Source organism: Panthera onca, chromosome F1, assembly GCF_046562875.1.
Source record: "Panthera onca isolate mPanOnc1 chromosome F1, mPanOnc1 haplotype 2, whole genome shotgun sequence".
NCBI lineage: Eukaryota > Metazoa > Chordata > Mammalia > Carnivora > Felidae > Panthera > Panthera onca.
This window is the reverse complement of record NC_138355.1, coordinates 65,074,461-65,098,787: the sequence shown is the minus strand read 5'-3', so window position 1 is coordinate 65,098,787 and position 24,327 is coordinate 65,074,461. Positions and strand designations below refer to the sequence as shown.

Genomic DNA, 24,327 nt, shown 5'->3' with positions numbered 1-24,327 from the left:
GTTTCCTCTGTCACAATCATGGCTCAGGAGATCAGTTAGCTAGTCTCCATCAAACAATCATACCAACAATTTGTGAAAAACATTTCTACAAATCAACAAATGATGTGGACATTGTTAGAATATTCTGCCGAATGATTTGCAGTTTACTTAGAAAATAGTATTTAACTCATTGGGCTGCCCAGGTGGCTTAATCGGTTGAATATCTGACGCTTGATTTTGGCTCAGGTCATGAGCCCAGGGTCGTGGGATCGAGCCTGCATTGGGCTCCATGCTGGGTGTGGAGCCTGCTTAACATTCTCTCTCTCCCTTTCCCTCTGCCCCTCCCCTGCTCATGCTCTCTCTCAAATAAAAGAAAAAAGAAAGACAAGAAAATAGTATTTAACTCACTTAGAAAGTGATTCTGAGGAAAAACCTGGTTATGATCCTGGCTTGGTCTTTAATTAGTTATGTGACATTACACCTGCCATTGTATTTCTCTTCGTATTTCCTTAATCCTTTCACCTGTAGTAAGGTGATGTTGGATTAGGTGATCTGTGAGAGCCTTTCTGTCACAAACTTACTGTGATTTTATGGTGTGGGAGCTTTACCACCTATACTGGAAGATATGGATGGGCTTTGGACTTGGAAGCAGGGTCTCTGATCTTGCATGGCTGTTCTTTGTAAGAAAATCCACTTGTCCCCAGGTCCCTGGCACTTCTCAGGCTTGGGGTTCTAAAATCTGAACTTTGGAAGAACTTCGCCTTTGAGGTTAAGCACAAAGAAGATAGCTGATATATCAGTGTGTATACACACACACACATGCACACACACACACGTACCCTAAAATGCCCCCTAGTGACAGGTTGGGTACACAAAGCCTGCCCCAGCCTAATCTGTAGGAGTTTCATAGTACAAGAAGCTTTTTGTTGGGCAATTTTTTTCCTCTGGAGGTGGGTCTAAGAAGAAGCCTTTCAGGAAGAAGAAATAGCATGTATGCAATGGCCAGAAGGGACGGGGAGGAACATGGGGGGCTGCCTGGTGGAGGGTGCTGAGTGAGAGACCCAAAGGGGCAGCCTTTTCATCCTCTTGTAGATCCTTGGGTGGGGCGACTGGACTTAACAGGAGAGCCTGAGAGTACCTCCAGGACAAAGGGACATCTCTAGACGCCACAATGAAGTATAAGAATAGTCTGGGTTATAATAGCGGTTTGATCACCTGGCCAGGTTAGACGCCTCCAGGCTTCTCCTTCAGTGGTCAGTCAGGGCCCAGAATCTTAGGGATTTCGAGGGAGGAGGACGAGTAGAAGTGACCTGATTATCCTGGACACCAAGCCCAGGGGTCTGAGGTCCTGAAGACTCAGCCAACCAACCAGACAGTTGCTGTCTGTGAGGAGCACAAAGGCAGTTGGCCCCACCCTCTGACTTGGCCTGTGAGAAGTGCTTTTACTTGGAAGAGGGAGAAACAGCTCTTTTCCCTAACAGGCAACCCAGGCATTCAGGATGCACAGGACAGAGCCAGGGCAGGGCAGTGTTGGGGCTTCCTGTTTCCGTTCCGCATTTTCCCTTCATAGGAGGCAGGAAGCTTACTAGCAATTCAGAACCCTGGGGTGGGGGAGTCCTCCTTTGGTGTCTAGAATGTTCCTACTTTCGGGGGAGGGACAAAGACATTAAAGGGTTGGGATTCTGAGAGGAGGAATTTCTTCTCCTATAGACTCCTGTAGTTTTAGGTTCATCACTGTGGTTTTGTTGTTTCCAGCATCAATCCTACACCCCAGTGAGTTCTTTGGACCTAGGCAACTAGCGTCCTGGGCTATTTGAGTTGCAATGAACCTTAACGATATCCAAGTCCCTCTTCCCCATTTTACAGGTAAAGGAAGTGATGTCAAAGGGAGTGAGAGGTTTGTCCACGAGCACACATCTAGCGAATGGTAAAACAGGAGCCCACGACTCCCGTCTCCCAGCTCCAAGGTCATTCCACCAAAACCACTCAGCCCCTCAGGGAGCCAGTGAGGAAATGACCTTTCTCCAATAATCATGTAATAGCTGGGCAGCCTGATGGCTACTTTTCTGTGACCATCAGTGTGCATTTAAGGGGGTGACAGGTAATTGGGGTTTGAGGGATGGCCTGAGGCGAAGGAATAGAAAAGACTCAGAGGATCATGCAGAGCTCGCTCTGGGAAACTTGGTCTCATTAGCATGCCCAGTAAGCAAGGGTCTAGAAGCCCTTTGGTACTGACTCAGCCTCGCAAAGATACCAAAGCTCCAGAGATACCCTGGTTCCCTTCTGCACAGCGTTCTCCTCTTCTCCTCACCCCCTTGTCTACCGCCAAAGCTGATACATGTAACTTTACTCACACACATTTCCAAATTGGAAAATCCTGGGCTCTCATCCTTCATGTCCCCAGAGATGTGTGAGAAGGTTTGTGGGGCTTCATCTAATGAGAATGTGGCACTGGTTTCAGATTTCTGAAACCAGACCCGAGATGCTAGGGCTCTGTGTGTGTGTGTGTGTGTGTGTGTGTGAGAGAGACAGAGACAGAGACAGAGACAGAGACAGAGACAGAGAGAGATTGCTTGTTTGCTTTATTCAGACTGAGCAGGGCCCTCAGAGGGAGATAAAAAGGCTGCGAAGGGACCTCCCTGCTTGAATTTCTCTTAAGCAAGCAATGCCTGATGCTGCCCAGATTGGCTCTTTCTTGCTTATATGTTTGTCGAGTCTAGCCTGAGGGTGGCCTTTGGTATCCTTCCTGCCAGTAAAAGGATCTTTCTCTGGGGACAACTGAAGCTCATCTGCCCCTTAAACACCCTCTGTTGTGCCAAATAGGGAAAAAGAGAATGCAGAGTTCAAAGGGGAATACCAACTAACACTCAACCAGCACTTAATATATTCCTGGTGCCATTCGAAGTGGGCGTCAGCAAATTTAATCTTTGCAGTAATCTTATGAAGTAGGTAGTATTGTCTTTCCAGCTTCACAGGAGAAACTGAGGCCCAGAAAACTTAGGTAACTCACTCAAGGTTGCAGAGCTAGCTAAGTGGCAGAGCTAAGAGGCGCTCTTGACCAGCAAGCGTGCTCTTGACCTCTGTGCTCCTGGATTGTCAGACACACTGGATGCTCACGTACTACCCAACCAGGTCAGCTCCCCAGGGTCTGAGTGGTTGAAATACTGAAGGTATGAATGTGGGCCAGACATGGAGGAATTTGCCAGGCTAGGTGGAAAGAGGAAAGGAGAGCATTTGAGCTAAGAAAAGGCTCAGAGGCACAAATAGGAAAGTAAGAGTGTGGAGATGGTTGTCACTGAGGGGTCATGAGGGCAACAGTGAGGTTAGGGTCGTACCAGAAACAGGAGCCACCTAACTTTGGGATCCCCAGTATGTGACAGGTACTTTCCGATCAAAGGCTTTGTCCTCACCCGGTGATAACAAAATGGGATGCCATGTCCTTCCTCCCAGGTTGTGAGTTCTTTCCACTGCCTCCCCCCCACCCCCACAGTTAGATTCCTTATTTTACTTTTTAATAAATTTAAATCGCCTTCACCCATTTTTTCCACCCTCTACCCCCTGCCTCAGGTAACCACCGGTCTGTTCTCTGTATCTGTGAGCTTTTTAAAAAAAAAAAATTAATGTTTTTATTCATTTTTGAGAGAGAGAGACAGAGCGTGAGTGGGGGAGGGGCAGAGAGAGAGGGAGACACAGAATCCGAAGCAGGTTCCAGGCTCTGAAGTGTCAGCACAGAGCCCGTTTGAGCCATGAGGTCACGACCTGAGCCAAAGTCAGACACTTAACCGACTGAATCACCCAAGCGTCCCTTATATATATATTTTTAGATCCCACATATAAGAGAGATCTCCGTCTGACTTATTTCAGTTAGTGTAATGCCCTCAGGTTTTATTCGTTGTCACAAATGGCAGGATTTCCTTTTTCTCATGACCGATATTCCACTGTATACATATACCGCAATTTCCTTATCCATCCATCCACTGGTGGACACTTTGGTTGTTTCTGTATCTTGCCTATTGTAAATAATGCTGCAGTGAATGGGGGGGGGGGTGTGCACATATCTTTTTGAGTTAGTGTTTCATTTTCTTCAGATGAACACCCAAAAGTGGGACTGCTGGGTCACATGGCAGTTCTATTTTTAATGTCTTGTAGAGACTCCACACTGTCTTCCCTAAGTGCAGAAGGATCTCTTTTTCTCCACAGCCTTGCCGACACTTATTATCTCTTGCCTTTTTGACAGTAGCCATTTTAAGAGGTTTGAGGCGATATCTCATCGTTGTGATGTGCCTTGCCCTGATGATGAGTGATGCTGAACCTTTTTTTTCATGTACCTGCCGATCACCTGTATGTCTGCTTTGGAAAATGCCTGTTCGCATCTTCTGCCTGTTTTTTAATTGGACCATTTGGTTTTGTGCTATTGAGTTGTAGGAGTTCTGTATATCTTTTAGATATTAGTCCCTTATCAGATACATGATTTGCAAATATTTTCTCCCGTTCAGCGGGTTGCCTTTTTATTTGTTGGTGGTTTCCTTTGCTGTGCACAAGCTTTTCAGTATGATGTATTCCCGCTTCTTTATGTTTTTCTTTTGTTGCTTTTGGTTATGGTGTCAGATTCAAAAAATCATTGCCAAAAGCCATGTCAGGAGGCTTACTGCCTATGTTTTCTTCTAGGAGTTCTGTGGTTTCAGGTCTCCCATTCATGTCTTTAATTGATTTTGAATTAATTTTTGTGCATGGTATAAGAGAGTGGTCAGGTTTCATTCTTTTGCATGTGGCTGTCCCATTTTCCCAGCACCATTTATTGAAGAGATAGTCCTTTTCCCATTGTGTGTTCTCGGCTCCTTTGTTATAAATTAACTGACCATGTACGTGTAGATTTATTTCTAGGGTCTCTATTTTGTATGCCAATACCATACTGTTTTAATTACTATAGCTTTGTCATATATCTAGTAATTGGGGGACATGATGCCTCCAGCTTTGTTCTTCTTTCTCAAGATTGGTTTGGCTATTCAGAATTTTTTGTGGTTCCATACCAATTTTAGGATTATTCGTTCTATCTCTATCATTTGTTTAGGATTATTAGAAAAACGCCATTGGAATTTGGATCGAGCTTGCTTTGGCTCTGTAGATTCTTTGGATAATATGGACATTTTAACAATATTGATTCTTTCATCCATCAGCATGGAATAGGTTTCTATTTATTTGTATCTTCTTTGGTTTCTTGTATTAATGTTTTGTGCTTTTCGATATGCAGGTCTTTCACCTCCTCGGTGAAAGGAGGAGGAAAATTCCTGGGTATTTTATTATTTTTATGCAATTATAAAAACGGGACTTTTTTTAAATTTCTCTTTCTGATACTTCATTATCAGCGTATAGAAATGCAACCGTTTTTTTTGCGTATTGATTTTACATCCCATAACCAGGATGCAGGGTGTCCTTTTGCTATCATATTTCAGCAAATCTGAGATGAAGATGTTCCAAGAAATTAGACAGGCAGTAAGCCTTCCCGGGTCCTCTGTCCGAATCGGTGGTTCTTCTTGACCCTGAGGTCTCATTATAGCGTGGAGAGTGAGTGCAGACATACCGTGTGATGCCAATGTGGTTTGGTGAAGAGACCGGGTGATGGAAATAAAGAGACCTCAAGCCTCTTTCCACTTCTGTCACTTTCTAGCTTTGTGACTTTAGGTAAAGCTCCATATCTCACTTTGCTCACTGACACAACGGGGGAAAATGAACTCTGCCCTCTGCACCTCACGTGGCTACAATAGGGGGACCAAATGAGATAACAGAAGTCAGTGGGCTTTCGAAAGTGATATGCAAATATTGAGGGTTGTGATTTGTTCCTTTTGGAAGAAGAGAAAAATAAAATAAACCAAATACCATAAAACAATGGTTTCTATGTAGCAGACGGTGGGGGAGGAAAGAGAAAAAGAGTTCATTAGTGACCATTATGGTCCCTTGTGGTCTCCAAGAGAGACTCAAGTTACCTTTGGGAAGTGGGGGCTTCTAACAACCCTGAACTCTGGCCATCCTGACTCCAAGGGGACGCAGGGCCCTGTGCCCAGGCGAGCTTATCCATGGCAGTATGTTTTTCTGAGGAGAACAGTGTGATTGTTGGCTTAGCTTTTGGTCCTAGCCAGCAGGCCTCTGAAGAGCATGGATGTGGCAAGATAGGCCTCCCAGAATTTTTCGTGGTTTGGACACATACACAGTGAAGTAAAGTAAAAGTTAAGACATTCAAAACAGTGAGGTTTTTGGGGGGGGGGCTTAAGTAGGAGGTGATGAGTTGTTAAAAAATATGCAACTTTTCCCCCCTGCTGCACAGACATTTATGACTTTGGTCTTTGTCTTATTTTGTGTGGCAATGATCTCTTGTGTATTCATGGCCAATACCTATGACAGTACCTGGCTTATATAGACAATCGATAAGTGCCTGAAGAATAAGGAGAAGACAAGAAGGAAGGGAGTCAAGGGCCTCCCAGGCTTCTCTGTATTTTTCTTCAAAAAAAGCATCTAAATTATGCCATTTGAGGTTTGGTCTCACAAAGATGTTAGGAAGCCGAGAAAGAGTTCATAAGAATATCAACCCTTTGGGGGCGCCTGGGTGGCTCAGTGGGTTGCATGTCCAACTTCGGCTCAGGTCACGATCTCGCAGTCCGTGGGTTCGAGTCCCGCGTCGGACTCTGTGCTGACAGCTCAGAGCCTGGAGCCTGCTTCCGATTCTGTGTCTCCCTCTCTCTCTCTCTGCCCCTCCCCTGCTTGTGCTCTGTCTCTCTCAAAAAAAAAGCCCAACCATGAAGTGTATTTTCTCTATATATACAAGCATAGCTAACAAGAAATGATTCATCCTGGCACAGGAGGAACCCCGGCTATGGGGAGAAGAGGGGAGGGGGTGGGTAAGTCCACCTTTGGAAAGCTATAATTTTAATTTATTTGCTTTTAGTAGGTTAGACCAATATTCAGGACTCTGTAGTAGCTTTCTTACTGAGAAACTTGCTCAGCTGTGATTGATAACTATGCATTTGGCAAATGTGCAGAGTGAGAAAGATGCTGCTGGCTACAGCGATCACCTGTCTCTTCCAGAAGCTCTGGGGTTTTGCCCCATAGCGAAGCTTCTCTACCTGCGCAAAGCCCAGAGCCAGCCCCGTGCCCCTGCTCCAAACTGAGGAACGGCTGAAAGGGGCTGCAGGAGGTATATCCCCTCTCAGATTCTCCCTTCTTTGAAGTTCTAGTCCCCTGTTCTAACGATCTGTTCGGAGAAAAAAACTTCTATTTGGGTGTTTTGCCTGTTTTTAACTTTTTTTTAAACCTCAGAGCAGTCAGATGCTTTCAAATAGATGATTTATAAGTTTTATCTTCATCTTTCAAATGCAGGGGGGAGCACTGGTTACTGTAAGCTACTCCATCCTACCTGGAAACAGAAATAAAAAGTTAATTTTTACCTTATTGCCAGATTATGTTAACTGATGGTGTCTTGCTTTTTGAATTGGCTAGCGGGAAGCTCAGAGCCAAATGTGAGGCCCATCACCAGCAAAGGTATATAGACCCACATATAGTATCTTTTGGATATTAACTTTAGCTCTTTAGCTTATCCTTTTTTTCCCTATTCTCTTTCCCCTGAACATACATACGTTTATTCATTTATTAATTATTTTATACCATTTGGGAAGCCAATTCCAATCTCTGTTTTAGAATGAGTCAGGGTAAAAATAGTTAAAATATAAATAACATCTATAAATAACATCTATCCGGTTTTAAGCATTATTCTGCCTTAAATTTTTTTTTTTTACATTTATTTCTTTTTGAGAGACAGAGCACAAGTTGGGGGAGGGGCAGAGAGAGAAGGAGACACAGAATTCGAAGCAGGCTCCAGGCTCTGAGCCATCAGCACAGAGCCCGATGTGGGGCTCAAACTCACAAACCGTAAAATCAGGACCTGAGCCGAAGTCGGACACTTAACCGACTGAGCCACCCAGGCGCCCCAAGCATTATTCTGCTTTAAACATCACTAAGTACTTGATATATATTAACTCATGCTTCCTGATAGCATTCTTATAAACAAATACTATTATTACCATTAAGCTGAGAGGCTGAAAGTTAAGTAACCTTCCCAAGACCATAAAACCTCCACATTGCTTTAGAAAGAGTGAATGTAACATTTAAAACAAATAATCCTCTCTCTTCCTCCTTCTGAGTGTCCTATCTGGAGCCCTATTATATTTCATGAAGCATGCTAAATTCTTTGTATTCATTATGTTAAATCTCCACAACAGCCCTCTTGGCAATACTGTTAAAGAGGAGGAAATTCAGGTTCAGAGAGGTTTACTAACTTGTCTTGAAGTCCCATGATTTGGAAGTGGGAGAATCCAGTTTTAAGCTTCCAGACCATGGCCCCAGTTTTCTTCTCAGTTCCTGACCTGCTGTCTCTTCAACTCACCTTCATTTTTTTTTAATAAAAAAAAAATGTTTATTATTTATTTTTGAAAGGGAGAGAGAGAGACAGCATGCAAGTGGGGGAGGGTAGAGAGAGAGGGAGACACAGAATCCAAAGCAGGCTCCAGGTTCCATCCAAGCTGTCAGCACAGAGCCCAACGTGGGGCTCAAACTCACAAGCCGTGAGATCATGACCTGAGCTGAAGTCGGATGTTTAACCGACTGAGTCACCCAGGCATCCCTTCAACTCACCTTCTTATTGGAAGGAAGGACATACTATTCTACTATGAAACCTTCACTGACTTTGGCAGCCAGGAAGAAGAATGTATCTTGACTGACCCTCACTTTGATACCCTGGAATCCAGTACAGCCTGGGGACTCCTCTTCCAGAGCTCTGCAATAATTGTTTCTGGAAAGTATTTTGGGCTTCCAGGAAGGCTGCAATTCTAAAGGGCTAATCCCAAGGGGAATCTCAACTTGGGCAAAAGGGGTGTTGGCAGAATCACCCTATGTGCCTAGAGGAACCCAAATAATCTTCGTTGGCCTCTAGTAGCATCCCGCTGTATAGATATTTACCTGAATAATGAACCAGTCTGGAGTAGCAGCCAATGTGGAGCTTGGGGGAACAGGGACCCAAGTGACAGCTTCTCTAATGGGACCACCTTGTCCTTTCTGGAATTGGAAGAACTTGATCATGGTAGCCTGGGGTTGAAGAAAGAGGAACCAGGGATCAGGAGACATGAGTCTCAGTCCTGTGCAGGAATTTCAGTCCTCATCAGCTGTGCGTCCTTGACTAAGTCATTTCACCTTTTGGGGGCTCAGAGGTTCTAACTAATATTTGATATGGAGCCATTGGAGGGGTTGGTTTTCTGAAGCCCCTTCTTGGCTCTAAAGTTTATGATTGCAGATGTTCTTTTAGACCAGAGACCGTCTTGGGTCCCCTGGTTGACCCCAGTGTCCCCCCTCCTGGTCAGTCTGGTCTTCCTTGTACCCAGAGAGGCCCAGGTGTCAGCTCTCCATGCTTCAGGACTCACGTGTGCCATGCGTGTGTTTTCCTGGAAGCTGCATATAGGACACTCATTGATGGGTAAGCTTGTGGTCTGGAACTAGCAGGGAGATGGTAAACATCACGGAACAAGCTGCCCTTTCAGGCTCTCAACCTTGGCAGCATAGTATGAAAATAATTCTTGGGAAGCTGGAGCCTGGTGGCAGCTGCCTGCTTCTCCTCTGCCTGCCTGCCAGGCCCTACCAGAGCTCAGGACAGATCGAGCTCTGCCTGGGCATGCGGTGGCCGGCACTGGTAGTTTTCCACTCTGGGAAACTGGAAAGTGAATTGGCTTCTCTGTCCAGGAGATTGGTGGGTAGTGGAAGTGTCAAGAACCACCAAGAACAACTCAGCAAGCAAAATCAGGACACCCTTCTTTGCTGCTGGGTCTCTGGGTCCCTCGCTGTCCCTTGCTGTCCTCCGCCTTTCCATGCTTCCTGATCTTTCATAATGTGGAGTTCAGAGATGGATGGTTGGGATCTGATAAAAAAAAAAAAAAAAATGAAGTGGGCTTGGGGAAAAGCACAGGGGCCTGACATTTAGGATTTGGCACTCTGAGTCTTTGCTATTGGCTGGGGTCCCTTCCACAGGAGTTTACCAAAAATAGGCATATTCACTAGGAAAACCGCACTGGTACCGCTGAAAAGTGCCACGTTGGTTGCCCTGGGCCAAGGCTTATCCTGGTTCCAAAGACCCACTAGGATGAGGAAGGCCATCCAAGATCAGCTTGTCTTTTTTCCTCTGCCCTTTCTCTGAGGCCCCTGGGAATATTGATTCACCAAGAAACTTCGCCTACTGGCTGCTTTTCTGGCTCTTATCTCTGAATTCCCTATCCTCATCCTTATTATCTTTGGTTCCAACATCTAGACCTCAAGACCCACTCCAATTGTCTCAAGAAGCTTTGTAATATCTCTGGCTCAGAGCCTTGCTCTGGCATTGAGCTGGAGATCTTCATCAAGGCATAGAGTGAGACTCCCAGCTCTTTCCCTCACCAAAGCTTGGGGACCCCTCCTTAGTGCAGCTTCTTGGACCTTTATCCAGTGTCCGTTGACTACAATTCATGCTAAAGCTTCTCTTCCTCTCATGCAAATGCCCACAAAGCCCTTCAAAGAACATCCCTGAAACTTGGTGTCCTTTGGTGATTGCTGAGAAACGAAACAATCCTAGAGAAATGAATCAGTTACAGAACCTGCCCTCAAGAGTTCAATACATGGTGAACTCTCCATTCATCCAGCCTTGGGTTCATCCATCCATCCACCTGCCTTCTACCCTTTTGCTTACTTATTCATTTGCCAAATGTGTATTGAGCATCTAATGGGTACCATGTATTGGCAGCTGCCCAGCGGGAAAAGGAAGAATCTGACATGATTACTATTCTCAAAATTGCTTACAGTTTCACTAAGGAGGTAAACAAGCATGAGTGAACTAGAAAATCTCTGGTGAAGGTTGTTACCTAAAAGAACCCCCCATGCATCTCTTTTATCCCCCTATCATATTTTAGAGTTTTCCGTAGTTTTGTCATACTATCTGAAATAGTAACAATTCATAATAGCTATTGTCAGACAATTTGATTGCCTATTTGAGAATCGAAAATCTATTGCCTCTTGTCTTTCTCCTCTACCAGAATGTAGGATCCGTGGGCTAAGTCATTTTATCTGTCCTGTTCACCACTGTATCTTCACAGCAGGAACTGATTTGTTAGATAAATTCATAAGCATTAAATAAATTAACATTAATGTTAAGTAAATATATTTGTTAAATAAATACATGAACAAAAAGATGGGTTGCAATAGATATGTAATGCCCCAGAATTACAAAGAAGTCTTATATGTCTGCTGCCTGGTTAAGCATCATTAGTCAGGGCTACCCTTTCCTGACTTCCCAGGTCTTTGTTTTTAAGCCTCCTAATTAGGAACAACAGAAAACTCTTCTTTTATCACCTTTTCAACAGATATTTATTGAACACTCAGTTAATACCCAGACACCCTACTAGAAATGAGGCAAACAACAGAGAGAAAGATAGACAAGATCTCTGGCCATATGACACTGAATAGTTAGTGGAGAGACCAAAATGAAACAATTATTTGTATTGAAACAAACAATTATTTGTTTTACAAGTGTGAAAAGTGCTAAGAAGGAAAGCAGCGCACTGTAAGAGCATGTAACAGAAATTCCTAATTTCCCCAAAGGCTCGGAGGAATTCTCTAAGAGCTGGAGGATGAGCAGGAGTCAGCAGGTAAGGGAGGGGAGGGGAAGAACATTCCAGGTACACGGAACATGACATGCAGGGAGACCCTGAGGCTGGAAGGTACTTTGTGCACTTACGAAGTCAGGATGGGAGCCAGCAGAGATGTGCAGAAAGCCCAAGGTGAGGCCGGAGAGGTAGGTTTGGCCCGATCCCGCAGACGTCATGGGCCACACTATCCCAGGAAGACTGGACAGCTGTTAGAAGATTCATGTCAGAATAAGATTCTAGGAAGCTCGCTTGGGCTGCTGTGTGGAGAAGGACTGGTAGAGGAACTGGAGGAAGAGCTAGAAGGCATTATAGTCATTCAGATGTGAGGTGGCAGAGGCTGGGCCCTGCATGGGAGGAGTGGAGAAGGAGAGAGACAGCTGGACTCAAGAAATTTGCGGGACGTAGTGATGAGGGACCATAAGGCAAGCTGAGGGCAAAGCACAAGCCAACACACGCCCCTCCCCCGCCCAAGTGGGATCTGTGTGACGTTCCTCAGGCTCTCCTGGCCACCCAAGAACAAAGGAAAGGAAAGAAAACAAATGGTTAACTGTGATAGAGATCATAATCATGCGGGACATGAGTCTCCTTCAGGTTACAAATGTCTTAGTAAATTATAAGAAAAAGGCAATTTTATCAATACACTGATCTCCAGAAACCTGTAGACTCAGTTTCCTGGAGCCCCAACATCACCCTCCATAGTGTTGTGGGGACAAAGGCAAGAAGAAAATGGCAGGTAAAATTAAATTTCCGTGTGACCTGCAGCCCATTGACAAATACCTGAGGCAAATACAAAGTATAACATTTCTCCAGGAACGCCCTACTGTCTTAATGTCAATGGCTTCCTAGAGGGAAAACAACCTTAGCTTGACCCTAGCAAGGCTGTGGCATCCTATGAGTCCTGTTTAGCAGATGAAAGTCCTTCTGGAGGCTTCCCTTTGGCCTTTCCCTCCCCCAACTCCATAGTACATAAGCAGTCACTCTTTACAAGCCCAGTGCAGCACTTCCTGCCCACGGGTCCTGTCCCTGTGCTTTAATAAAGTCACCTTTTTACACCAAATACATCTCAAGAATTCTTTCTTGGCCATCGGCTCTGGACCCCTACCACTCCGAAACCCCATCCCTACAAGCGGTAGGATTTGCTAATAGAGCAGCTGACTCCCGAAGGACAGGTTTACTTCCCACTCCTCCACTGCTCCTAAAGCAGAAATAAACGTGTCATGTGTCATTCCAAAACTCTTCCTGTCCCAGAGTCCTGTACTGGTCCAGGTTCAGGGCCACGTGTGCCGCGGCTCAGGGAGGCCTTCCAGTTCTCGACATGGTGTTGCCACAGCTGTCCACACGTGGTTGGCTTACACCCTTCCGTGCGAGGGAAGCACTGGAGGGGATGAGGAGGAGGGGCGCACTGACACATTTAGAATTTTCTTTTTTTATGTGGACAAATTGCAGCCTCGTTTCATCCCCCGGTTCTTCAGTTATCAAACCTGAGCAGCAGCAGAGTCACCTGGAGGGCTGGTGAAAACCTGGTTGGCTGGGCTCCTCCTTCAGAGTGATTCAGTAGGTCTAGGGTGGGGACTGAGAATTTGCATTTCTTTTCTTTCTTTAAAAATTTATTTTATTATTTATTTATTTATCAAAGCAATTTTTTCAATGTTTATGTATTTTTGAGAGAGAGACAGAACACAAGTGGGGGAGGGGCAGAGAGCGAGGGAGACACAGAACCTGAAGCAGGCTCCGGGCTCCGAGCTGTCAGCGCAGAGCCCCACGCGGGGCTCGAACCCACAAAATGTGACCTGAGCTGAAGTCGGACGCTTAACCGACTGAGCCACCCAGGCGCCCCCCAATTTTTTTAAAAATTCAAGTTAGTTAACAGGCAGTGTAGTCTTGGCTTCAGGAGTAGAACCCAGTGACTCATCTCTTACATATGACACCCAGTGCTCATCCCCAAAAGTGCCCTCCTTAATGCCCATCACCCATTTCACCCCTCCCCCCACAATGGAATTGGGGAAGGTATTGGCAAATGACATGTCAGAGAACTTCTGTTTCTAACAAGTTCTCAGATAGTGTTGGGGGCTGCCGGTCCTGGGAGACCACTTTGAGGATCAAAGCCTTAGCCCAGTAATTAAGGGGAGCAAAGAGCCTCAGCCAGGCAACTGGCCCTCCTTGGACACCAAATAGAGTATCCTAGCTGGGATCTCTCTCTCTCTCTGTCTCTCGGTTTTTCTCTCCCTTTCTTTGTTAAATATGGAAAGTACCTATATAGGCATAATTGGAACACAAAATAGATAGGGTTCCTAACCCCGGGAAATACCAACATGCTTCATACAGGCAGCTGCAGCTAAGGCAGCTGTGTTAAAACTCCCTGGTTGCTGTTCCCAGGACAAGCAGTGCCTTGGTGGGGAAGTTATTTGCAACAATATCATGACTCACCCCATGCGACCCTCTTTCCCCATTTCTGGTTTACTTTAGATGTTCCGAGAAACAGAAGTTCTCGTTACACTCATGGCCCAGTGACTAGAGATTCATGATAGCCAGGAATGCAAGCCCAGTGGGACTGTGCATGTGGATGTCCCTGGACTTTGGAATGGCCCCAGAGAATGATCATGTGTCCAGGCTGGAAGGGACCTGGAAGCATGGTTTCCAAGCGTGGCTGCATAGCAGAATCACTTGGGAAATTAAAAAAAAAAAAAAAAAAAATGTAGGTTCCTGGGCACAGTTTCAGACCTACCGAAGAAAAATCTCTTAAGACAGAGCTCACAAACCTATATTCTACAACCTTCCCAAGCAATTCTAAAGCAGTCGGTCCATGGACTGGCTTTTGGGAATCACTGCCTTAGAAAACATCTAATCCAGCTCCCCTGATTTCCACAGGAGAAGACTGAGACCCAGAAAGGATGTGAACTTTGCTCAGATCCTGGAGTGGATTTGAAATCTCTTTTTTTTTTCCTTCAGAGGTTGTGTAGCTTAGAGAGAGCCGTCTATAGAGTCCGAATCTAAAGTGAGTTAGTATTTACTCCATGAATGGCCTTAGGCAGTTATTTAACGTCTTACCTGTAGATGGGGGATTCGTGAGAAACAGGAAGTAATGAGTGACAAAAATACCATATCGTCTGACATTTGATAAGTGCTGTTTATAAGTGGTTACCATTATTACAGTATATCATCAAATTGAAGAGCCTGCTGATTCTACTGTACTGATTCTACGGATTCTACTGTGTCACTCTAAGAAAAAACCCCAGCCAGTTAAGCTATGACTCACCATTTGCTTGTGAAATGCGTTCAGATTTCAGATGTTAGCGCGTGGAAAATAATGGGAGATACAGTCTTCCACTTCTCTTTCCCCAACCCAGCGCAGATTCCTACCATTATTGAATTAAGTAGTTAAATGTCTGAAGAAGAAGCATACTTAGTGTGCTTGAGGAGCAGCCAGGAGGCCAGCGTGACTGGAGGGGGGAGTGCGCTGGACGTGAGGTCCAGGATAGCCCGGGATCAGCTCTGCAGGACCCTGGAGACCACGCATCCGTTTTCAATGTTATCATGAGTGAGGTGGGAACTCCCTGGAGGGTGCTGGGCAAAAGAGTTACGTGGTCTGACTTACATTTTCATAGATAAATGGGACAAGGTGGACAAAAGGACGTCTGGTTAGGAGATTATTGTTTTATTCCAGGATCGACCTAGAATGGTAGTGGCATATGTGGAAAGGAGGTGGGTTATGGGAATTCTTTAGGGTGGCTAATGGGATTTCCTCATCGGCTGTTGGGCTGGATATGGAATACGAAAGGAGTCAAGGGTGGCCTCAAGATTTTTGGCTCAAGTAACTGGAAGAGTGGAGTTGGTTGAAATGGAACAGACTGGGGGTAAGGTTTGCAGGGTGACATATTTAACTCCACTTTATTCTAACTCCTAATCTATGTCTACCTCTGTTTTCAATCAATATTTTTGAGCACCTCCTGTCTCCCCAGATGTGCCCTGAGAAATAAAATTGAATAAGATCTAATCTCCCCGCCTACGCCCTTTTATCCCCCCAAAAGTTTGCCATCTGTAGGAGAGATGAGACTCACACACAGACAATTATAAGACAAAGCACTATGTACCGAAGGCTATAAAACAGATACTAAAAATGTCGGACATCGGAGTAAGGAGAAATTTACCGAAATTGGTACTATTCCTTCTTTAAAAAACACTTGCTTTAGTTGCAACCAAGTTGATTACATTGCAAAGGGACAGTGCTAGATACTAACTTAAGCTAGTCTTTCCACTTCAGGTGTACGAACCTCCTTGCTGTACCCGAAGCCACTAAGAAGGCTCTTTTCTCGACTTCTGTTCCCTTTCCATGAAACATTCCGCCCTCCAAGAGTCACCTGGCTGTCTTCCTTCACTCAGATCTCTGCTCAGAGACACCTTATCCGAGAGACCTTCCTTATCTCTTGACATGAAAGAGCAGCTATTTCCTTTCCCTGTGTTCTTTTCTTCACAACACTTGCCACTTTTTCTCATCTTATATATTTATTTGCCTCTTGTCTTTGTCCCCATTCTAGAATGTAAACTCTGGCAAAGGGTACTTTGTTCTGTTTATGCCTATATTCCCACGGGGCTCAAAAAAAAAAAAATCATGGAATGAATGAATTAATAAAAATAGGAGCTTAAAACCCCTATGGATTTGGAGAGCAATAAGTTGATTACCACACTGGGAATGGAGATAGGACTGGGTCCATGAATAAAGCTTTGTTTTCTGAAGGGAAAGAAGGTGCCAGAGGCCAGCTCTCTTACGAATCTGCGGTGCTTCTGCCTACAGCCTGGCGTGTTGGGAGAAACAGCTTACATCTTGCCATTCCTTTGGTTAGAGCAGAGAGCGGCAGTCTGGTACATTGGGCTAACTTTGGATTAGGACCCCTTCATAGCCATGGGACTCTAACTGGTTTTCTCATGTGTAATTTGAGAATAATAATACATGCCCCGCCTACCACACAGGGTTATCGTAAGGATAAACAAGATGAAAACAATGGGACAGCACTTTGAAAACTGTGAAGAATGAACTGTATTTTAGGAGTCAAGATAGCAACTGGGGGCACCACGACATGAATGATAGCCAAAGGTGCAAGGACCGTCTACCTTGGCCAGCCAGGTCCCCTCCCCAGAAGATCGTTGAGGGATATATACACGCAGAGAGCAGTAACAATGGGAAAGCAAAGTTACTTTATTAGTAGCTGGCTTGGGTCACAAATGCCAAAGCAAGTGTTCTGGTAACCTGGACTGGAACGTGTAGCCTGTGAGATAAAGGTGTCCAGAAGCTTCTCCTGGCCCATTAAGTCACTGGTACTGAGGGACACCAAGCAGCAGTGCGAAAACGTTTAGCACACCCAAAAACATGCAGGACAAGCATCTGGGAGGGGGCCGGAGGAGGCCTTGAGGCAGGGCATGGCCTCCACTGCCTAAAGGGGTGGAGCACAAGAGAGGGCGCACCCTGTGAGTGATTTCTGAAATGTTCATTGACCTCACTCACTGGTAATTTGGGCCCCATTGGCATTCTGTATCAGTATTTCCTCATCCTTACCCCTCCCTTCAATTTTCACATTCCAGAGGGTTTAGAATTTGAGAACTTGATGCTTCATTCCTGAACAGCCCAGAATTACACTCGAGATTCAAACATAATGATTATTTGTAGAACCTGTCACCCCAGATGCAGAAGTTATACATTTGACAAGAATAGGCAAAATGATACTAGATCCCATGTTCATCTCTTGATTTAAATTTGACTTGGAAAATGCAGGGGACAGGAACATGGAAGTGTTTCGGTGGTGTATATGGCCATGATTCTTGCCAAAGTGGCGGAGTCTGGTTTTGCTTCATCGTACTGTTCCTGGAAGTATCAGATGGCATCATGCATGTTGCGCGTTGTCAAATGCTTTTTCTGTATCTATTGAAATGATCATATGGTGTTTATCCTTTCTCTTGTTGATGTGACATAGCATGTTGATTGTTTTGCAAATATTAAACTATGCTTGCATCCTGGGAATAAATTCCATTTGATTGTGGTGCATGATTTTTTAAATATATTGTTGGATTCAGTTTGCTAATATTTTGTTGAGGATTTTTGCATCTATATTCATGAGAGATATTGGCCTGTACTTCTTTTGTTTTGTGGTGTCTTGATCTGGTTTTGGTATCAGGATGATTCCTTCCTCTTGTGTTTTTTGGAATAGTTTGAGAAGAATAGGTATTAACTCTTCTTTAAATGTTTGGTAGAATTTGCCAGTGAAGCTGTCTGGTCCTGGACTTGTGTTTTTTGGGAGGTTTTTGATTACTGAGTCAATTTCATTGCTGGTGATTGGTCTCTTCAAATTTTCTATTTCTTCCTGATTCAGTTTTGGTAGTTTACGTTTCTAGGAATTTATCCATTTCCCCTAAGTTGTCCAATTTGTTGGCATTTAGGTTTTCATAATATTCGGTTACAATTGTTTATATTGAGAAAATTCCTTTCTACTTCTAGTTTGCTGAGAATTGTTATCAGGAAATGATGTTTGATTTCAGCAAATGCTTTTTCTGTGTCTTTTGAAGTGATGATACAGTTTCACTTTCTAAATCTGTGGCGAATTACATTGAATGATTTCTGAATGTCAAACCAACCTTGCATTCCTAGAATAAATCCTACTTGATCATGGTGTATTATTCTTTTTATATATTCTTTGATTCGGTTTACTAAAATTGTGTTTAGAGTTTTCGTATCTATGTTCATGAGAGTTATTGGTCTATAGTTTTCTTATAAGCTTCCTGTTTGGTTTTTGTATTAGAGTAATAGGATTTCATAAAATGAATCAGGAAATATCCCCTTCTATCTTCTCCTCTTTAATTTTCTGGAAGAGTTTGTGAGTGCTTGGTAATTTTTCTTTCTGAAACATTTGGCAGAATTCAACAGTAAAGCCATCTTGTCCTGGGGTTTTCTTTGTAGGAAGGTTGTTGACTATATATTTAAATTTTTTAGAACATAAATGATACTCAGGTTTTTATCTATCTCTTTATAAATGAGCTTTAGTGGTTTGTATCTTTCAAAAATTTGATTATTTTATCTAAGTTGTTGAAATTATTGGCATAACATTGTTTATAAGATTCTCTTATTATGCATTTAATATCTTTAATTTCTGTAACAAGGAAACTTCCTTCATTCCTGATGTTTGTAGTGTTTTCTTTTTTCTCTCCCAATCTGGCTAGAGATTCTTTTTGCCTTTTTTTTTTTTTTTAAGTCTTGTCAAAGAACCAGCTTTTGGTTTTTTAGAGTTTCTCTATTGTTTTTCTGTTTTCTATTTCACTGATTTCCACTAATAATCTATTACTTCCTTTCTTGTAATTACTTTGTATTTTATTTGCTCTACTTTTTCTAGTTTCTTAAGGTGAAGACTGAAGTTATTATTTAGAGATTATTATTTAGAGTTATTATTTGCTCTTTTCTAATGGAGGATTTTACTGTGGTGATTTTCTCCATAAGTATTTGTCAAGTGGTATCCACAAATTTTGTTATAGTTTCATTATCTTGCAGTACAGAATACTTTCTAATACTAATACTTTTCTAATACTTTCTAATTTGTTTTCTAATTTCTTCTAATTTTCCTTTTTTCTTTGACCCATGGCATATTTAGGAAAGTGTTATGCTAGTTTGAAAATATTTGGGGATTTTCCAGATATCTTTCTATTATGTATTTTTTCTAACTAGTAATTGCATTATGACAGAGAACATGCTTTGTATGACTTGAATATTTAAAATTTATTGGGACTTGTTTTATGATTCAGAATATGGTCTATCTTGGTACATATCACAGGTGCATTTCAAAAGAATGAATACTCTATGTTTTCCAGTAGAATTCTATAAATGTCAAGCTAGGCAAAAACCAGTGGATAATGTTCACATCTTCCGTATACTTACTGATTTTTTGTCTAATTGTTTTACCAATTATTGAGACGTAAGTATTGAAATCTGCAACGACATGTGGTTTTGTTCATTTTTCCCTGCAGCCTTTTTTTGTTTTGTTTTGTTTTGTTTTGTTTTGTAAAGCTCTGTTACGTGAATAAACATTTAGGACTGTCATGTGTTCTTGATGAGCTAACCCCTTTATCATTGTGAAATACCATCGCTATTTCTTGTCTTAAAATCTGTTGTGTCTGGTATTAATATAACCACTCCAGCTTTTTTTTTTTTTTTAATTACGTTTTCGTGGTATATCTTTTCGCATCCTTTTATGTGTAAACTTACCTGTGGTTTTCTGCTTTCCTTTCAGTGAATTGAACTTTTTATGATTCAGTTTTATCTTTTGTTGATTTATTAGCCATGAACCTTTTTGAAAATATTATTTTAGTGCTTGCTTTAGGGTTTGTCATGTACATTTTAATTAAATAAAGTCTATCTTGTAAGTGATAGTATATCACTTCACATACAGCAAAAAAATCTAACAAGAGGGATGTCTGGGTGGCTCAGTCGGTTAAGTGTCCGACTTTGGCTCAGGTCACGATCTTGCGGTTCGTGAGTTCAGGCCCTGTGTTGGGTTCTGTGCTGACAGCTTTGAACCTGGAGCCTGCTTCAGATTCTGTGTCTCCCTCTCTCTCTGCCCCTCCCCTGCTTGTGCACTCTCTCTCTTTCTCAAAAATAAACATTTAAAAAATCTTCGAGCAGGATGCCTTCCGTTTTTCCCTTTTCAGCCCTCATGCTATTGTTTTCATGCATTTTAGTTTTGTACATATTATAAACCCCACCGTATATTGTTACTGTTTTTATATAAATAGTCAATTACCATTTAAAGAGATTTAAATAACATGAAAAATCATCTTAATCTAAATAGTCAATTACCATTTAAAGAGGTGTAAATAACATGAAAACTCATCTTATATATTTACTATGTAATTACCATTTCCAAAGGGACATTTGTAATCATTTTTATCTTTGTTCCTCTGTTCATAATGTATCCTTTTTCTCTGGCTGCTTAAAAACTTTTCTCCTTATCACCTGTTTTAAGCAGTTGAATTATGATGTACTGTAGTATAGTTTTCTTCACGTTTCTTATGGTTCAAGTCACTGAGCCTCTCGGGTTTATAATTTCATCAAATTCGAAAAGAATTTCCACCATGTTTTATTCAAATAATTTTTTGATTCCTCTCTGTTCTTCTTTAAGGAATCCATTTACATGTATAATAGGATATTTGCAATCGTTTCACAACTTAATTTATGTTCTATCTTTTTGTTTGATTGATTATTTGAGTGATTTGATTAATTTCTGTCATTGTTTCATTTTGGATAATTTCTATTGCTGTCTTTAAGTTCACCAATCTTTTCTTTAATGTATAATCTTCCTTTTAATCTTATTCAATGTATTTTCTCGTATAGTCAAGTTTCATCTCTAGAAATTTTATTTATATCCTTCCCTATCTCACTTAGCTCTCCTTATATATATTTATTATTTTTTTAATTAAAGTATAATTATCACACAGTGTTATATTAGTTTCAGGTGTACAATATAATGATTCAACAATTCAACATTTCTCAGTGCTCATCAAGATAAGTGTACTTTTGTTCCCCTTTGTCTATTTCTCACATCCTCCTCACCTACCTCCCCTCTGGCAACCACTAGTTCTCTGTATTTAAGTGACTGGATTTTTGGTTTGTCGTCTCTTGTTTTGATTTATTTGTTCATTTGTTTTGTTTCTTAAATGCATTTTATGAGTGAAATCGTATGATATTTGCCTTTCTCTGACTGACTTATCCTACTTAGCATTATACCCTCTAGGTCCATCCACATTGTTGTAAATGGCAAGATTTCAGTCTTTTTTTATGACTACCATTCCATTATATTCCAATATATACCACATATCCTTGATCCTATGGATTAAGTCTTATGGATGGACACTTGGATTGCTTCCATATCTTGTCTATTATAATTAATGCTGCAATTAACATGGGGTACAGGGATGCCTGGGTGGCTCAGTCGGTTAAGCGTCTGACTTTGGCTCAGGTCATGATCTCACAGTTCGTGAGTTTGAGCCCTACATTGGGCTCTGATGACAGCTCAGAGCCTGGAGCCCACTTCGGATTCTGGGTCTTCCTCTCTCTCTGCCCCTCCTCTGCTTTCTCTCTCTCTCTCTCTCTCTCTCTCTCTCTCTCTCTCTCTCAAAAATAAATAAACATTAAAAAAATTTAAAAAAACTTAGTAATCCCTTCAAATTACTGTTTTTGTATTCTTTGCGTAAATACCCAATAGTGGAATTACTGGATCATATGGTAATTCTTTTTAAAAATGTTTTTGAGGAAACTCCATAGTGTTTTCCACAGTGGCTGACCTTATAACAATATAATTATAATTGGTTTAATTTTCTTTTTAAATTCTTTTGTTTAATGTTTTTGTTTTTGAGAGAGAGAGAGAGAGAGAGACAGCACAAGAGGAGGAAGGGCAGAAAAAGAGGGGGACAGTGGATCCGAAGCGGGCTCTGCACTGACAGCAGAGAAGGCCATGTAGGGCTGGAACTCACGAACTGTGAGCTCATGACCTGAGACGAAGTTGGACGCTCAGCCACCTGAGCCACCCAGGCGCCCCTCTTCTATATTCTGAATCAATTCCATTGATTGATTGTTTTTCTCATTATAGGTTCTATTTCTCTGCTTCTTTATATGCCTGCCATCATTGTACCTATTTATACTAAAAAATTCTTCATTGTTTATCTGAAATTTAAGTTTAGGAATCCTGTATTTCTCTGGCAACCTTAGATTCCCCCGACCTCTCCAGACTCTTATCCTTGTCTCCTTGATTGGGAGCCCTCCAAACTCTGCCTTGTTCTCACTCACTGTGGACTCTGCCACAGCAGTAAGCTGGTGCCACTGTAGGACTCATCTTCTTTGTCCCCTCTCAGGGATTGTTGGCCTTTGTTATCCCGTATTCATTGTTTGAAACTCAATGTTTTGAATACTTTGTCCATTCTTTGGTTGTTTCACCCAGGAGAGTCAATCTGGTCCTTTTTCCTCTATCTTGGCTGGAGGTGGAAGTCCTTCCCCAGAGGCCATTGTTTATAGCCAGAGGTGAAAACATGGTGCTGATGGGGGCCAAAGCTGTGTGTCCAGTACTTTCATAGGACAGTTGGCTTTGCCCTGTAGTTTTGTGCAATCAGCTACCTAGAAAAACGAATGCTTTGGATCAGGTGGTACCTGGTGGCCGTGAGGATGACTCAGCACCTTTGGGAAACTGGTTAGTAGTACACATCTGCTGATAAGGTAATGGGGATGGGCCATGGGCTTATTACCAAATAAAAGAATAAATCAGCACATTGCATCACATTACATTACTTGGGTCTGGGACTGAAAGATAGATGTGGCTGAAGGTCCGTGCTTGGGGGATTGAACACTACTAAGTTTGGAGGCAGGCCCAGGGAGAAAGGCTGAGAGAGTCAAGGTGATCAAACTGCGGTCATAGAAAGCCTTAGGAAGATGTAAGCCTCTGTTTCCCTGTCCAATAGTCAATCACATTCTTCCTAGAAGGGGATGGGGCATCCATGGAAATAAAAAGAAAAGTATTTCCTCTCTTTTTCCCTTCGGTGTCTCTTGGTCCAGCCATATGCCGCTATCCTCTGGGTATGTCAGGAGGCCACATTCCAGATGAGGACATCACAGCTTCCAGTCAGTGGTCAGAATCCACAGCTGCCAAATACGGAAGGTGAGGACAGAGGCCCCAAGAAAGCCCAAGCCACGGGCTGGATGCACTTTCTGGCTCAAGGGGCTGGGGAAGAAGGGTGGGAGCTGGTAGGCATGGGGGAGGCCTGTCCTGTATGTTTTCGGGGAGAAAATTCAGGGTTTGGCAGCATGTGCTGGTCTGGCCACCCCTTCCCAATCACAGGGCCTTGAGCCACCCTGCCCACAGCAGATGGGTTCATGGATATGCAGTGGGTTTGCTTTACTTCACCTTCTCAGTGTGAGAAATTACAGGAAGCTGACTACCGTGGTGGACTGGGGAAGGAGCAGATGGGGTAGGACACTGGAAGCGAGGACACCCCATCCTCTTGTCAGTGGGTGTCTGTGAAACATTATTCGCGGTGCAAAGCATCAAGGTTTTGAGCAGACACTGAGGACTCCAGCAAAGTCTTCCCTTCTCTCATTGAAGGGCCATCCTCACCCACAAAGAGTATGGTGGGTTCCTAGTGGCCTAGTACCAGGAGTCCTCCAAAGCAACGAACTCCCTTGTCAAAAGCTACTCTGCTGGTGAGGGTCTAATCCTTCTCCTGGGATCTGATTTTTTGGTCTAAAGTGTTGATGTCTGTTCAGATGGAATCACCCACGAGAAAAGCAACCTTAGTAAACCTTCTCCATAATTTCTGAGTATGTGAAAGATGAGAGTGATGGTTGGTGGGGTTGGAAGAGAACGGCAATGAGTAGGTTGACATCTGTGAGAAAAGGAACATTCCAGGGAAGAGGGAAAGTGGTAAGATGTTCCCAAAAGAAACCTTCCACTGATTTCACAATTTTGCTCACTGGTAGCTTAGCTTGGAGGTAATAAAATGAAACCAGATTATTTACTACTCTCCTGACATGCTCCTACCCCTCACTCTCATCATGGGTTCCCATGGCGTTTTGCTGGGCTGCCATGCCCATCCTGTTGGTTAAAATTCCACTGCA

The 24,327-nt window shown here is 42.9% G+C and overlaps 1 protein-coding gene across 6 annotated transcripts in view; it reads left to right on the top strand.

The window, feature by feature from the left end:
- Positions 1-24,327, top strand: part of DDR2 (discoidin domain receptor tyrosine kinase 2) — a 154,590-nt gene that overhangs the window by 96,425 nt on the left and 33,838 nt on the right. For 5 of the 6 annotated variants that reach the window (XM_078440903.2, XM_060644447.3, XM_078440902.2 and 2 more), the window contains one exon: positions 23,269-23,371. The exons of the other annotated variant lie outside the window; for it this stretch is intronic. In XM_078440903.2, coding sequence (XP_078297029.1) covers positions 23,269-23,371 — 103 coding nt within the window. The remainder of the gene's footprint in view (positions 1-23,268; positions 23,372-24,327) is intronic. 6 annotated transcript variants of the gene reach the window in all.